General features: G+C 52.9%; 1 protein-coding gene across 3 annotated transcripts in view; it reads left to right on the forward strand.

The window, feature by feature from the left end:
- The window catches only part of EPHB2 (EPH receptor B2), a 188777-nt gene that overhangs the window by 58147 nt on the left and 114170 nt on the right, over positions 1–16460 (forward strand). For all 3 annotated transcript variants that reach the window (XM_066375387.1, XM_066375388.1, XM_066375389.1), the window contains exons 2-3: positions 7958–8022; positions 10993–11677. In XM_066375387.1, the coding sequence (XP_066231484.1) occupies positions 7958–8022; positions 10993–11677 (750 nt within the window). The remainder of the gene's footprint in view (positions 1–7957; positions 8023–10992; positions 11678–16460) is intronic.

Consider the following 16460-nt stretch of genomic DNA (forward strand, 5'->3'; position numbering starts at 1 on the left):
GTGTATCAAGAAGGCTCGAGGGCAATAGGCCTGGGTTCACTTTCTGACTGGCTGTGTGACCTTGGCCAAGTCACCTAACCTCTCGGAGCTCCAGTTCTCTTATGTATAAAATGGGATTAGTAACAGGCGTCCCTCAGGGTTGTCATGAAGACTAACGGAGCTCTTATGTGTAGAGGGGCTGTTCCCGGCCCTGCCTCCCTTCTTTTCCTTCCCCAGGAAGCCCTGGTGTTCATTTACCGCCCACCCCACCCCCAGCAACCCCTTCCCAGACCCCCATCCATCATCCTGTCCTTTGCGGAGGTTAAGTGGGTCCCCAAGCAGCGAATCCAAACTCTCCCGAAGCCCTGGCCTCACAATGCGGCCCGCTGTTAGCGAGCAGCCCGGCTGGCCCGGAGGATTGGGTTTCAGCCCGGGCGGCGGGCGCTGGCGGATGCCCAGGCCAGCGGCGGGCAGGCGGGGGACAGAGCAGAGGAGCTGGCGTCACAGGGACTCCTCCGCCCCAGCCTGAGAAAACAAGAGCCGGCTCCAGGCAGGCAACCGAGGCAGAAAAGGGCCTCCGAGCGGGCAGGAGGACAAGGAGGGGTATGTGTGCGAGAGTCCGCGGGCAGAAGGATTTTACATTAGCTGGGTCCCCTTTCCGTGAGCCCGATGACGAGCAGGGGGCTGAGCTGGAAAAACAACGTGCTGCCTGTTGGCAGGTTTCGCCTCGGAAGATCCGCCGCAGCCTTCCTGGAGTCGCGGGACTTCGCTGGCAGTGCCGCGCCGCACTTGCTTGGGCCAGTGACCCTGAGGACCTGTCAGGCACTGGTCCTCATCTGGTTTTCAAATGAGAGGTCTCCCGGAATGTAGTCAGGCTGAGCTGGGTTCAAATGGCAGCTCTGCTTCTTTACAGCTGTGTGACTTTGGGCAGGTCTCGTAGCCTTCCTAGTCTCGGTCTTCTCATCTGTACAATGGGGAGAATAGTGCCGGCCCTGCAGAGTGTGCAGAATAGTTAGCTCAGGGCCTGGCACCAAGAGCATGGTACATGAAAACTGTGATACTTACTTCTTCCTTTTGTGAGGTGGCACAGGTTGGTGGTTTCAGGGATCAGACCAGAGAGGTCAGATCCAGCCCTGCCCGTTACTGGCTGTGTGGCCTTAGGGGAGTCCTTGATCTCTCTGAGCCTCAGTTTCCCTGAGAGGTTGCTCTGGGATGTCAGTGAGGCGATGTCGATGAAGTGCCTGCCCCCCATGGGTCCTCACGCGTGTTCATGATTTTCCCTATCTTCAACCTTTGCATGTCACAGCAACCCTTGGTAATCAAACGCCTCTGTGCATCCTTGAGTAACCGTGCGAGGAGCACAGGATTGTGATCCCCATTTTATAGGTGAGGAAACTGAGGTTCAGAGAGGTGAAGTGGCTTTTCGAAGTCATCCAGCTTGTCGATGGGTTTGAACTTGAACTCCTGATTCCTGAGCGTTGCCTCCTCTTGGGAGTTTTAATTTGAACCTTAGAAAGCTCCAGCCCCAGCCCGCAGCCGTTGATAGCCTGGGGCTAGCATCTCACCGGCCTGTGGTACGGTAGACAGGCCTGTGTTTGAGTCACCCCAGCCCCTTTCGCCCCAGACAGGGAGCAACTGGAGCTGCTGGGAAGGGTCCAGAGTGACATCTGCTGCTTCGGTTACACGGCAGGCTGATTTGCTGCCTCGGCTGTGGGCTGCTGGCCAGTCTTGAGCAACGACCTCGGGGAACAGCTACTAGGTATCTGTCCATTCAGGACAGACTATATTCTTGTGTCCACGTTCTCAGGAGAGACCACATAACTAAACTCTTCAGGAATTCTCCATAGCTCTGTATTGCCTTTGGGCCAAGGCCCCAACGCCTTAGCCCCACGTCCAAGGCCCTGCATACTCTGGCCCCAGCCTGAGCGATCACATCCTTCCAGGAAGCATATTGCTCCCACCTCATGGGACAGAAATTCCAACGTGGAGCAGTGGATCCGAACATGCGCTTTGGGAGGAGGCAAATGCAGCTCGGACGCTTCCTGGCTGTGGAAGCTTTAAACACCCTCTCCTAACTTTAGTTTAACATCTGTAAAGGGAGATAATAAAGTGTCTAATTTACAAAGGGTTTCAATGAAATGAGATAATGAATGCTAAGCTCTTGCCCAGAGCTCACTGCTGAGAACCTGTAGTCAGGTTTTTGCTGTTCCCCAAACTGCCCCTGAAGTTTCATCCCGCTGCGCCTTTGATCCTGCTGTGCCCTCTCTGTGGTGCCCCCTTCCCCTCTTCTCTCAGCTCAGCTGCCACCTCCTCTGAGGCATCTTTGCTGATTCCCTGGTCGAAGCGAACCCCTTCCTCCTCGGGGTTTCCTGGCTCTCCGACTGGACCAGCCTTTTGGCTCTGCCTCTCCCTGTAGAAAGTTCACATGTTGGGCCCTAGTTTGGAAGTTCCTCGAGGGAAAGATCTGCTGATCTGTTTCTATATCCCCAGTGCCTAGCACAGCGCCTGGCACACACTGGGGAGAGGAGCCATTCATTGAATGACCATGCTCTTGTTATCTAATCCAGTCGAATTCAGGGACGGACAGCTGCCAAGAAGAAGGAGCCTTCCAGCTAAGTTTTGGAAGAGGAGTTAGCCAGGCTCACAAAGCTGGAAGGGCCAGGCATTCCAGAGAGAAAAATCTGGAATGGTCAAGTCACCAGGGCCCGAGGAAACATAGTGCCTCCTGCAAGCAGAAAGAAATTCAGGATGCCTGGACACTAGGGATGCAGGAAAGTGTGGCTGAAAGGTAATTAGCTGGCCGGGTCAGCAGCGGCCTTGAATGCATTGTTGAGGTGCTAGGACTTTATCCTAATGGCAGGGGAGCTCTGAAGGGCATTAAGCTCAGTTAAGACATGATCAGTCATGGGCTTTAGAAACATCAGCAGCTGCCACGTGGTGGTCCAATACATCTACTGTGTGCCAGAACCAGTTCTGAGGGTTGGGGATGGATACAGTGATGAATGAGTCAGACACAGAGCCCTCCACCACCCCGAATGAAGGCCCTGGGAGATGTCACATCAGCAGGTTGTCACTTAATTCTCACATGACCCCTTTTACGGATGGGGAAACTGAGGTCCAGAGAGGAGCACAGGTTTGCCTGCAGTCACACATTAGAGTGTCAGAGCCAAGGTTCTAGCCTGGACAGTCTGTGCCCTACTCCCCTGCTGTTCTCCCCTCTTTCCCTTCCTGTCCTCACACAGACCCACACAGGGAGAGAATAAACACATACAAAAGGCCCGGTGATTTTTTTTTAAGGCTATAGCTGTGGCATCTTAAAAATAACACAAATGTGGAATGAGACAAGTGTGGATTCAAAGCCTAGCCCTGCCTGTGTGACCTTGTACAGGTTCTTCACCTTCCTGACCTCAGTTTCTTCATCTATAAAATGGGATTAAATAATATGTATTCTCCCAACTCCTTAGATTGTCATAAACCTGAAATGGTATTTAGAGTGCTCAGCTCAATGCCCGGTATACAATAGGGACTTAATGAAAGTTCTTTCTTCCGTCTTCATAACTCTAACATAATGTCTTTAGTGCAAGCAGTGTCCGTGGTCCTAGAGAATTATGGTCCAAGAGGGGGGTCAGACAGAACTGACCAGGAGTAGAACAGGGAGCAGAGGGCGACCAACCCACCCCAGCCTGAAAATGGGGTGGTGGTAGCACCCGCCAGGGCCCCCGCACATTCACCCTCCTGTTGGGCCCAATGCTAACGACTTCAGTGTGTCTCCCCTTTTAGCTCAAATATTTCTGAAATGCACACTGCTCGTTCACACATAGCCGGAGGGGCCGAGGGGCCTCCCCAGCCTGTGCAATCAGGGCCTCCTGATTGCTTTCTTCTGTGCAGTCTCCAGGCAGGAGAGGGGGTCGGGTGCATGGGGCTAGGGCCAAAGCTGCTCCCATGGCCTGAACCCTGCTTCCCACCGAGGAAAGCATTCTGGGCTGGTGGCTGGAGGCCCAGGTTCCAGCTTTCGCCTGGCTACTAAGAACCTGTGCACATGGCCTCGGTTTTCTCATCTGTCCATTAGAGCATCCAGGGCTTGGAAACTGGGCATTTCCAAAGGGCTAGCCAGGATGGGTGGGCCTGGAGATAAATGAAACATCAGTGTTAGGCAGGGTAGGGGGTGGGTTGGGGGGACCAGGGAGGCTGGCAAGAATGTGGGCTGGTAGACGTGGCCAACAAGAGGACCTTGAGAGCAGCTGACCTTCGCTGCGCAGTCCCAGCTCCACCGCTCCTGGCCTCTCCCTCACTCTCACCACGCCCTGCCTCACCTGTTACCTGCCGTTAGCTCCCACGAAACGTGCTATTGCTCACCTTGTGTTTGCCTCTGCTGTCCCTTCTGCCTACCATGCCTTTCATACTCGGCTTTTCCTGACTCCCTTTTAACTTAGTCTTCAAGCCTCCATTCAGAGTCACTTCCTCCAGGAAGCCATCCCTAAATGGGGCATTTTCTTCCTCGCTTTCCACACCCAGTTTCCTAGATCCCACAGTTTTCTGTGCACATCCATATCGTGGCCTTTGTCACATCGTGCGGTGATTAATTATCTGTGTACAGTGAAAACAGCTTCCCTTGCATGAGGGATTGTCGTTGTCACAGTGGGGATGAGTTGAGGACATTTCCAGCACTTCGGAGGCAGTTTGATGGAGCCTACTGCTCCCCAAAGCCTGGGAAGTGAAATGATGTTAGGTAGTTGGCAGACATTTTTAATTGTAATAATCTTGTGTTTACTTTCCTTCTTTTTATGGCAAGTGATATTGGTTTTCCATTTATAACAATGATTGCTTTTTCCTCTTTAAAATGCACTTAAGAAAAAAGAATAGAATGGAAGAAAAATAGTAACTAAACAAATACAGATTGTAGGTGAAAGTGGCCGAAGTCATGAATGTTTTCCTGATGGGGCAGATCACTAGCATATGTTCAAACTCTATAGTTTAGGGGGATTTCTTATGGAGTAGGGGAAGGCCTACTATGTGCTAGGCCTTGGGCTGGGTCTCATGGGCCCCAGAACCAGGACCTAGCACCACCCTTTGGAGAACCACAGACCATTAGAAGAACCTGGCGGATAGGCAGTTCCCACCCAGTATATCTGCAAGTGCTGGAACAGAGCTGTGAGTGGTGTGGATTCAGGAGGACTTCCCAGAGTAGGTGACCTGAGCTGAGACTTCAAGGCTGAGAAGACAAAGAAGGCAAAGAAGGTATGGAGGGGAGAAGATCAGAAGGAATGGTACATGTGAGGTGTCAGGTACAGGGATGAGAGAGTGCACCACCCATTCTGTGCATCTGGAGTATAGCTCGTGGATGGAATAGATGCCTTTGGAAGCCTCAGTTTTTCCATCTGTGAAATGGGACAGTATCACCTATCTCTCGGCATGGTAGTGAGAATGTGGGTGAGGGAGGATCTCTGGCTCCTAATAAAATCTTCGCGGACATGAGTTTTCTCTCTTTGTAGAAGTGCTGGTGGTGAAAATAGGGCTTGACTTCCTGAACACACCCAGCTTCCTGAGACAAGAACTGCTAATTCCATTCCCTGGGAACTGAGTTTGAATCCTGGGCTTGGTTTGAGAGGAACAGAGGAAACTCATGACGTCCTAGGAGAGAGCAGCAGACAGACTGGGAAGGGTGCCGCCAAGGCTGTGGCCATCACGCAACAGGCTGATGGCTGTCAGATGTTGGCCGGCCCAGTCTGGGGTGGGAGTGGGGCGAAGAGAGCCTGAGCTGGAGCCTCTTGGGCCCACCTTCACTTTCAGGGGCCACCTAATAAGCCCAGAGGAAATGACATGTGTCCAGGCACAGAGTCAGCCAAAAACCACCCAATCTATGAAAGAATCGCTGCCACTTACTTAGGATGTGCTTTGTGCTGGGCTCCCAGCTAATACAGGGCCCATCACAATCAGTCCATCTGTCTACACTCAGAAGGTAACGTGGCTGCTCTCCAGGTGAGGAAACTGAGGACCAGAAAGGTTACAGGTCCAAGGTGGCAAAACAAATAGGTGGCAGAGCGAGTTAATTAGAAGCGAAGTCTCTCTGACCTCCCAACACCTAGTTTGTCCGCTCTGTTTACCTGCCCTTTTTCAGAGGGTGGAGGGAGGTGTCAACATTAAGAAGCAAAAGGCCAAGTGAAGTTGAAGAGAGGGTACCCATGTGTCCCCTCCTGCCATGGCTCCGAGGGGAACTGCTTTCACGGAGGTGGGCTTCCAGGCCAGGCCCAGCATTGGCATGGTGAGAAGGGAGAAGAGGGGGCGCCTGCCTTTCGCACCCTCAGGGGGATCTGCAAACTCCACACTCCCTCTTTGTCCATTCCTGCCTGTGACAGGCAGCCCTTGACTTCCAGTCCTTCTGAGATCCTCCCCTGACTTGTTCCAGATGTGGGAGGCAGAGGGGGCACCGGGAGCCCCTGGCCTGAGCTTCCTGGAAGTCCAAGGTTTGAGCACCAGCTTCTGGTGTAGGACTTTTGACAACTTACTTGCCCTCCCCGGGCCCAGTACAATGAGGATGTCAGTTCACAGTCCCTTCTCTGGGCTGTGGAATCCTCTGGGACTTGGCCTCTGGGTCAGCCCAGGAATTCAGCCAGGGGGTGGGGCCACCTGCTTGGTGGGCTTGCACCCGACCCTTTTCTCATCCCAAGCGGAGTCTCCTCTCCCTTGCTCCTAGCAGCTGTTCCTCGGGCCCAGGCAGAGAGCCCGGCTTGGCGTGTCTCTGGCTGAGGCCGATGAGAGAAAACAGGTTAAAAGTTCAGCCCTTGTTCTCTCCAGGAAGAAGAATCTGTAGCATTCGGAGTGTGAAAAAGAACCCTTTTTTCAGCTCCAAAGCAGCACAATAGAACTTCCCTCCAATTTGCCATCAAAAAGATGCCCTTGGCACTGGACTCCACCGTCCCTGGCATCTCCCCTCCCCCTTCGCCAGCCCCCAGTGCAAAGGGACAAAATGACTGAAAACACAAGCCACAGGCGGTCATGGGGACACTGCTGCATCCTCTCTTGTCAGTTTGCTGGACTGACTGGAGTCACCTTTAGCTAAATGCTTCCTCCCATCTCCACTCTCCATCCCCACCACCCCAGCCCTAGTTGAAGACCTTGTTATTCCCATTCTGACCTTCAGAGCAGCCTGGATTCTCAATACCCTTGTCCCCACTCTCCTTGCTCTAGATCAGTGGTTTTCAACCTTTTTACTCTTGGGGACTGGTGAAAATAGGAGAATGATTTCAGGGACCACTAAGGCAGAAATCACCCTGAGCAGAAGCAAATTCGACTAAGATCATTGGGTCTGTAATCTTCATACAACATCAGGGTGGTTAACTCTTTTGTGGACTTCTGGCAGACAGGTCTGCGGACCCGCGGTTGAGAAACACTGCTCTAGATCATTCACACCCTCAAACTAAGTGTCTAGAAGTTTACAGGGTAGGAGGCAGGGGACCTGCAACTGCTACTCTGCCACCAACTCCTGTGTGATTCTTAGGAAGTCTCTTCCCCTTTTCTGTGCCTCAGTTGTTCTATGTACAAAATGAGGCAGTTGGGCTACAACAGGGATAGGATATGAAATGATGGGTGTTAGTTTCCTAGGGCACTATGGTAAGACACATCATGTAGCTACAGAGTGTGGGAATTGATTGGTGATGTCTATCCTGGGTACAGAAGGGGAGAACGGCATCAAACATTCCTCTCACCCTATCTCACTGGGCTAGGTGACATGGAAGGTGTGACTTCTATGTCTCTCCACCTAGTCTCTCATAGCTTGTTGTATTCATACCTCCTTCCCACTGTCAGACTGAGCTGTTCCACTGTAGGGTCTTCCTATTCATTGTTTTCTCTTAAGGGTCCCCAGCACAGGGCCTGGTACAGAATAGGCATCAGGATATATTTGTTGAATGAATGCTTGAAAGGAGCCGATTTAAAGCTGCTCAATGCATGGGGTGGTGACTCTTTGCTCTCCCCACAGAAACGCTGATGGACTCAACCACAGCGACGGCAGAGCTCGGTTGGATTGTGCATCCTTCATCAGGGGTGAGTCAGTGGTCCCCACACCCTGCCTTGTCCCCCAGAATACCCCAGGTCTGCTGCAGGGCCTGGAGGCCTCCTCACATTCCAGCCCCTTTCCCTCCTTCAGAGCCCAGGGCCAAGCCTCTCATTGTCCCACCCACTGGGTCCCCTACCAGTGGTGGAGCACCAGTTACCATGACAACATCTTGGATGCATTCGGCTGTCCCATGGAATTCTCAGGGTGAGACTCAGAAGTGGGTAGAACTATCTCCTTCTACAGATGAGGAAAGTGAACCATCATTTCCTGAGCACCCAGTGTATGTCAGATACTGTATCAAGCCCTTTTCCACATATCATCTCTACTCTTAATGGGGAGGAATCACTCCATTGTACAGTTGAAAAAACAGGCTCAGAGATTTTTAGCCACGTGCCAGGGGCCCCACAGCTAGTAAGGGATAGGGCTCAGGTTTGTATCTCAGGGCTGTGACTGAGTTCTCTGGGCCCCCTTTCTGAGCTCCTGTAACAAAAGTCTCCCCCTCCCTGAGATCTTCACGCCTCCTTGCGTTCAGTGATCTGAGCCCATGTAGTCTGTGGGCTTCCCAAGGGCAAGATCAGGCACAATTTCAGATTCCTCTTTCTCCCTGCACCAACCAGCCCAGCACCTGCGTAGGAGCTGAAATTCTTTCCCGATTCTGCCACTCACCAGCTGTGTGATTTTGGGCCAGTTCTTGAACCTCCCCAAACTTTAGGTTCCTCATCTATAACATGGAGACACTAATGTCTTACTCACGGGACTCTTGTGAGGTTGTCCTGCAGAATGTCTAGTGCAGTGCCTGGCATAGAATGGACTCCCAATAACGAGTAGTTATAATAACTATCCCCATCGTCATTGTCACCATCGTCAGTTTTAATATCATTCCCTCTTCATCTCCTTGATTTCCAGGGAGGGTTCTGGGCTCCCACAGCCCGTCCCTTCCCTCCCCCCCCCCCCATCCTAGCTTCTGCGCTGGACTCAGCTGCTGCCCGGCGGAGCTGCATATCTCCCCACCCCCCGCAAGGCCTGTGCTCTCAATAGGCAGGACCCAGGGTCAGGCTTCTTTCTGTGGCTCTTTCTTGTCACCAATTTTCCATCTGCGAAGGCAGCAGAGCCCACAGCCCCACCCTGCCAGTAATGAGGCCGGGCTGGGCTGCAGGGCCCCCGGACGCAATTATTTGGGGTGTTTGGGCTGCAGGGCCTCCGCATGTTAATTAGAGAGAGGGGAGAAAGGCAGAGCGCTCTAATTAAGTGCTCTAATTAAGTTCTGAAGAAGAGCAGTAGTTGTAACAAGGGGCTGACTTTGTCACATGGTGCCACCAAAAAAAAAAAAAAAAAAATTAAACGCAATGTAAGAAGCTTCAGAGCCACCATTGAAGTAGAGGCTGGGCCAGCAGGCTTCGGCTGGCCTCCCCCACGCACACTTCCACGTCACAGCATCGTCCCTCCCCAGGCCAGCTGCTCCCGCTCTGCCCTGCGCAGACTTGGCCCAGAGAACCAGAGGGTGGCAGAAGGACAAAGAATGCCCCCTTGAGGGTGACAATTCTCCCCTCCCCATCATAGTCATATTTGGCAGTTGAGGAAATAAAGGCCCTGGGAGGGTAAGTGACTTGCCCAAGACCACACATCAGGTCAGCAGACCTGGGACAAAACCCAGGACTTCCAGGGCACTGTTGGGTCCTCGAGTTTCGAGGCCGTGTGGACAAGCAAGTGAACGGGCCTAGGTCTTTATGACTTGGGTCAAGTGACCTCACTTCTCTGGTCTCTACTCCCTCATCTGTGAAATGGGGACAACCATACATACCACCTGTGATAAACATGACAAAGAAATAAAATCTGATCAGCCCCAGCCCCTGGGCCAGCACAGGTGGGAGGGGTGCTCTGCTGTTGGGGCTCTTTTGGGTCTACCCTTTCTGGGAGAACTCCAGGTGAAGCCAGCCGCCACCAAAAGGGACACAAGAGAAGGAGGGGAACAATAGCTACCCTCGGCAAGCTCTCAGCTCCACTGGGGACACCAGTCCAAGAGGGCAGAGGTTGCCCAGCCCCGACTCGCCCAGGCAGATTGTCCCTGGTGGGTGCAGACACTGCGGCCAGGGGGCCAGCCTGCTGCCAGAGCTTCCAGAAGGATGGAGAGAGGGTGAGAGGGTGCCTGAGGAGGGCACAAAAGTGTGAACAGAGGCGCAGCAGTGCGAGTGCGCTTGGCCCTTGAGGGTCTGTGAGGAGAGGCTATGGGTTCTGTGTCCTTCCAGCCCCAACTTCCCATGGCCCAGCCGAGCCCCCTGTAGCCCTGAGACTCGGGAACTCTCAGCTGGCTGGCTGAGAGCCCAGGCTGGGCCCCAGTGAGCATGCGGAAGCACCTGCCCCAGGCAGGAAGGGTGGGAGGTCTCCCTCCGGGCACCATCTTGGCCACTTATGGCCCCAGAGCAGGGTTGCTGTCACGGGGAAGGGTCCTGTCTTCCCAGTCACAGAGGTAAGGGCTTTTCTTCCATCCGACTGGGAGTCCCCAAGGGCACAGACTGTATTTATCTTATCAGACAGGGAGCTTCCAACAGGCAGAAGTCTGTCTCCCCCATCAGACTGGTGGCTCCCCAAGTACAAAGCTCTGTCTGCTCTCAGTGAACGCCTGTGGGTAGGGGTCACCTCTACCGCATTGACTAGGGGAATACCAGGAGCTTCAGATAGGCACGTCTCCCTCATAGACTGAGGAATTCCTCGGGGCCAAGGCCATGTCTGCCCCTCAGCTCGGGAGTTCTGTCATGGGAGGGATCGTGTTTCCATCATCAAAGTGGAAGATCCCTAAGGTAGAGTCTGTGCCTCCCCCATCAGACTAGGAGGTCCCGGATGCTAGGAGTCCTGTCTACTCTCATCAGACTGAAGGATTTCCCTAAGGTGGGGTCTATGTCCTTCCTCCCTGGGGCTAAGCCCCGACCTCCCCCACCTGACCAGCATTTCACCCACAGTGGGAAGAGGTGAGTGGCTACGATGAGAACATGAACACCATCCGCACGTACCAGGTATGCAATGTGTTTGAATCGAGCCAGAACAACTGGCTACGGACCAAGTTCATCCGGCGCCGCGGCGCCCACCGCATCCACGTGGAGATGAAGTTCTCGGTGCGCGACTGCAGCAGCATCCCCAGCGTGCCCGGCTCCTGCAAGGAGACCTTCAACCTCTATTACTATGAGGCCGACTTCGACTCGGCCACCAAGACCTTCCCCAACTGGATGGAGAATCCGTGGGTGAAGGTGGACACCATCGCGGCCGACGAGAGCTTCTCTCAGGTGGACCTGGGCGGCCGGGTCATGAAGATCAACACCGAGGTGAGGAGCTTCGGGCCCGTGTCCCGCACTGGCTTCTACCTGGCCTTCCAGGACTACGGCGGCTGCATGTCGCTCATCGCCGTGCGTGTCTTCTACCGCAAGTGCCCCCGCATCATCCAGAACGGCGCCGTCTTCCAGGAGACGCTGTCGGGGGCTGAGAGCACTTCGTTGGTGGCCGCCCGGGGCAGCTGCATCGCCAACGCTGAGGAGGTGGACGTGCCCATCAAGCTGTACTGTAACGGGGACGGCGAGTGGCTGGTGCCCATTGGGCGCTGCATGTGCAAAGCGGGTTTCGAGGCCGTGGAGAACGGCACCGTCTGCCGAGGTAAGGGTCACGTGTCCTTGCCAATGCACAGGGTGGGTACGGGGCCTGGCAGCTGGGAGGTCAGGCGGGCAAGGGCAGTGGCGTGCAGCTGACCGTGAGGCACTCTGGCTGGGCTTTCCCAGCCCACAGCCCGTGGTTCAGCTTCTGAGAGGGGGGCACTGAACAGCATTTCTTGTTGGTGGTACGTGTAGGTACTACGGGGGATTGCCTGATGATTTTAGTCGTATGAGGATAAATGTTTCTCATTTTCATCATAATATGAATATTATTTGATGCTAAGTGGTGCTTTATATACAAAAGTGTTCATGCACAGAGTGGTATTGTTCCCTTCTCAGAAGATATGGAGGTCCTCACATTTGTCAGGTAGCGTTTATCGAGCTTTGTCTGTCGCACACAGTTTGGGGCGGCCTGGCTGTGCGGAAGTGACACAACAATGGAATTTCATTTCTCACACACTGCTACATGTCCCTCGGGGGTCAGTTTGGGATGCCTCCCTCTGGGGGGCCAACCAGATGAAGGAGCCACCGTTAGAATGTCACAATCACCAGGGCAGAAAGGAGTGAGTGTGGCAGATTGGACACTGGCTCAAAATCTTCTGCCTGGAACGACTCCCACATCGCTCCATTGCCCATTTTGATGGCCACAGGGCAAGTCGTGTGGTCACTTCCAATGTAGAGAGATGGGGAAGTACAATCGCACGGCGAGCCAGGCCTCCTGATCACCGCCTTCTCTGTGTGCTGGGCACCTGACGTGTCTAACTCATGTAATCCGCACAGAACCCTGTGAGGGAAAGCGCCACTTTGTTTTAAGAAATCAAGGCTCAGAGAGCCTTACTCTCATATAGAAAGTGGAGAAGCCATGAGTCATCCCCCCAGGGAGTGGGATTCCAAACCCCACCCCCACCCCCTAACCTCTATGCCGCTTAAGTTAATTTAAGGGAAAACATTAACTAAACAATTGTAGAGGTGATGTTTGATTGTGGCAAAGAATCACAAAGGTAGGTTGTAAATATAAGAAGTTTGTAAGAGGTTCTGTATGGTGGTAGGAAGGCTATGAAGATAGGCAAACTTGGGTTCAAAGCCCAGCCCTGCTTGTCCTGGGCCGAGTGTGAAACCCTCTTTCATATGGTGTTAGTGAGGATTCAACAACTTCAGACCTGTAAAGCACTTGCTAAGGCTTCCATTACCTGTTGAGAGGATGTGCACAAAGCCCAGCCTGGCACAGGGGCTCTGCTGCAGGAACTAGACGGTGATGGTGGTGGTATTGGAGACTTGAAGTCTACTTGTGCCTGTTCCTCTTGACTTCCCATTGGAATCAGACCCTGGGTGCTCCAAATGGCAGGCTGAGTTTGAACCCTATTCCAGGTGCCCTGAAGAGCCAGTGAAAGTTTAGCCTGGGGTGGTTGCAATGATTCTTACTTTCATAAAACACCTTCACAACCACCATCTCCATAGTTCCCCTCCTCCTGTCCTCTGGGCATTTTAAAGGCGCCTGGGAGGGTAAATGGAGGTATAAGAGACCGGAGCAGTGGCTTGGGGGCAGCTGTTGCAGTGACTGGGCATCCACAGTGCTGGGGAAGAGGAGGAGTCGTGTCAAGGGACGTTTGACAGCAAATGGGATGAGATGGGGACCCAGGAAGGAAAGGGAGGAGGGGCAGGAACCAAAGGGAACCGGAAATTCCAGCTTGCTGTGCAGTGATGGTCTTGGAAAAGAAATGAGGAAGTTGGGGGGAAAAGGCTGGTTTCTTGGAACAGATAACAGATCTGGGTTTCTATACTTGAGTGTAAAATTGCACAGCCTTGGGCAATGGCAGGACCTGGCAATGGGGATAGAATCAGTCACTTGTTGCTTGTTGTTTATTCCCTCATCGAACCTTCCTTGCACCTGCTCTGTGTCAGGCCTTGTGCTAAGCATCATATAAGACAGAGAAGAATCTGATGGTGGCCCTGTCCTCCAGGAGCTCACAGTTGAGACAGACTATAACCAAATAAGGGAGGTGATGCATTAGCCTTGCTTTCATTGGAACTGCTCGGGGTTGCGACGGGAATGGAAAATGAGGGAAGGCATTACAGAGGGGCTGACACGGGAGCTGGGAATCTTAGGAGAGAGCTATATTGACTGGGTGGCCCAGACCATCTGGAGGATGGATCTGTAGGAGAAAAGACCTGGGGACGTGAGTCACCATCGCCCATTAGGGGGACAGGTGAACTCAGGCTGTGGCTAAGGGCTCAAGGATGGATATAGGAAGAACTGTCGCTGGAAGGGTGCCCAGAGGGGAGATGTATTAATTATCTATTGCTGCATAACAAGTTACCCCCAAATTTAGCAACTTAATACAAGAAATATTTATTATCTCCCAGTTTCTAAGGATTAGGAATCCAGGTATGACTTTGCTGGGTGCCTCTGGCTCACTCGCTCCTGGGGATGCAATCATCTGCCAGCAGGTGCTACAGGTTTATCTGAAGGCTCAGTTGGGGAAGGGTCTGCATCCACGTTCACTCACATGGTTGTTTGCTAGCCTTAGTTTGTCACCATATGGTCCTTGCACATGTGCAGTGGCTTACCCCAGAATGAGGAATCCTAGAGAGTGAGAGAGGACCCAAGAGAGAAACCACAATCTTTTTATAACCTCATCTCGGAAGTGACATTACTTCTGCCATACTCACTTCATTAAGAGCAAGTCACCAAATTCAACTCACATTCCCGGGGACTAAATTACACTGGGTGTGAATGCCAGAAGGTGGGGGTCCACTGGGAGGCCATCATAGAGGTTGCCTGTCAGAAGCAGCTCCTGTGAGTCTAGGCTTCTCACAAATAGTGGGGGTTCAAGGCAATGCTGGGGCAGGGTGTGAACCCAGCCCTGGCTCTCCTCCACTTCCCTCTTTTTCCTGGACCTACAGTCTCCCCAAGGCCCAGGCCCAGCCAGCCTCTGGGTGTGAGTAGAGGCCAGTCAGGGTGTGATTAATGAACTCACGGAGCCAGAAGGACACCAGCTGCTGTGGTGGCCTGTGCTGCAGCCACCCAGATGTGGGGCTGCTCCACTCAAGTCCCACAGGCATGGGCTCTGCTGGCCCGGGACGTTGTAGGAACGGGGCGTTTACAACTCACATCTGAGATGTTGGCAAAGTGCTTTTTTGTCCTTTAGCTCAGGGAGTCTCAGCCTTTATACTATGCCTCCTCAGAATTCATGAACTAGTTTGTTAAAATGCAGATTCTTGGGTTTGGTGCAAACTTCTCCCCCAAATCTGGATTGGTAGCTCTGAGGTGGGGCCAAGAATCAGCATCTTAAAACTAGCAACCCTGATGCTTCTGCAAGAGAACCATTAGCTCAGACACAGGAGGTGATAACACATCCTTGGCCAGATGATGTGCACACGCCCGCGCCCCCCACCCCCACCCCAGGGATGAGAGGGGATTTTAGCAGAATCTCTTTTCTGGAAGGGGGTGTTTTGGAAAGATCCATTTAATTTTGAAACATAATTTGATAGGTTAGTATGAATTAGAGCAAATAAGGCTGGATAAAGTCTTCTTGGCAGATCAGGGTAGGAGTCCTCGTGGGGAGTGGCCGCCATCCCAGGGGTGGGCTAACGAAGGCTGGGAGTTCCCAGTAGACCGAGTGGTTTACAGAAATAACGGCTACACTGAGTCAATCGGCCCAACTTCCTTGGTGCCTACTGTGTGCAGGACACAGGGGGAACCACTTAGCCCTCAGACAGACCCTCACCGAGTACCTTCTCTGAGCCGGGCACATGCCGGTGCTTCAAAACACGGACGTGAACAAGATGGGCACATTCATCATCCTCCCAGAGGTTTTAGTCTGGGTGGGTGGGTGGATGGGGGAAGAGGGAGAGGGAAAAAGTTAATGAACAAATAAATAAAAGAGTTACAGGCTGCAATGCTTGAAAGGGAAACATTAGGGTACAGCAATAGAGATCAAAAGGCAGATCTGCTTCAGCCAGGTGGTTCTTGGAGGCTGTGTCCTTTGAGCTGACAGGCCACCCTGGGAAAGCTGGAGGAGAGTGCTGGAGACTCAGGCTTTGGCCTCAAGTGACTGCTGGGTAAGCAGGGGGCTCAGACACACGGGGAACAAGGCAGAGCATGATCCTTCCAGAAGTGAGCTCCATCCAAGCAAAGCTCTTCAAGAGTATGAGGAAGAAGGCATCTTTTCTGATGGGGGGGGGGGGGAATCTAAGATGGCTTCAAGGAGGAGTTGGATTTGAATTGGGCCTTGAAGACTAAGTAGGAGGCCTGACCAGGCGGTGGCGCAGTGGATAGAGCATCAGACTGGGATGCGGAGGACCCAGGCTCAAAACCCCGAGGTTGCCAATTTGGGCATGAGCTCATCTGGTTCGAGCAAGGGGTCACTTGCTCTGCTGTAGCCCCCTGGTCAAGGCACATATGAGAAATCAATCAATGAACAACTAAGGTGCCATAACGAAGAATTGATGCTTCTCATCTCTCTCCCTTCCTGTCTGTCTGTCCCTATCTGTCCCTCTCTCTGTCTCTCTCTGTCTCTGTCACACACACACACAAAAAGAACTTAAAGAAAAAGAGTAAGTAGGAGTTGGATGGTTGAAGGGAGGGAGAGAACTATTGGTTGAAGAACCAAAAGGACAGGGGCCCTGAGGTGTGACTACAGGGCATATTTGGTGGGTGTTATGTGACTTACTGGATTCGGGGGCTAGGGTACAACTTCCCCTGTTCATCCATCTACTTACTCACTGTGTATTGAGTGAGTGATCAGTCTGGGCCTGTGCTGGCCACACAGTTGCCAGGTGGGATT

This window comes from Saccopteryx leptura, chromosome 3, assembly GCF_036850995.1.
Source record: "Saccopteryx leptura isolate mSacLep1 chromosome 3, mSacLep1_pri_phased_curated, whole genome shotgun sequence".
Classification (NCBI taxonomy): Eukaryota; Metazoa; Chordata; class Mammalia; order Chiroptera; family Emballonuridae; genus Saccopteryx; species Saccopteryx leptura.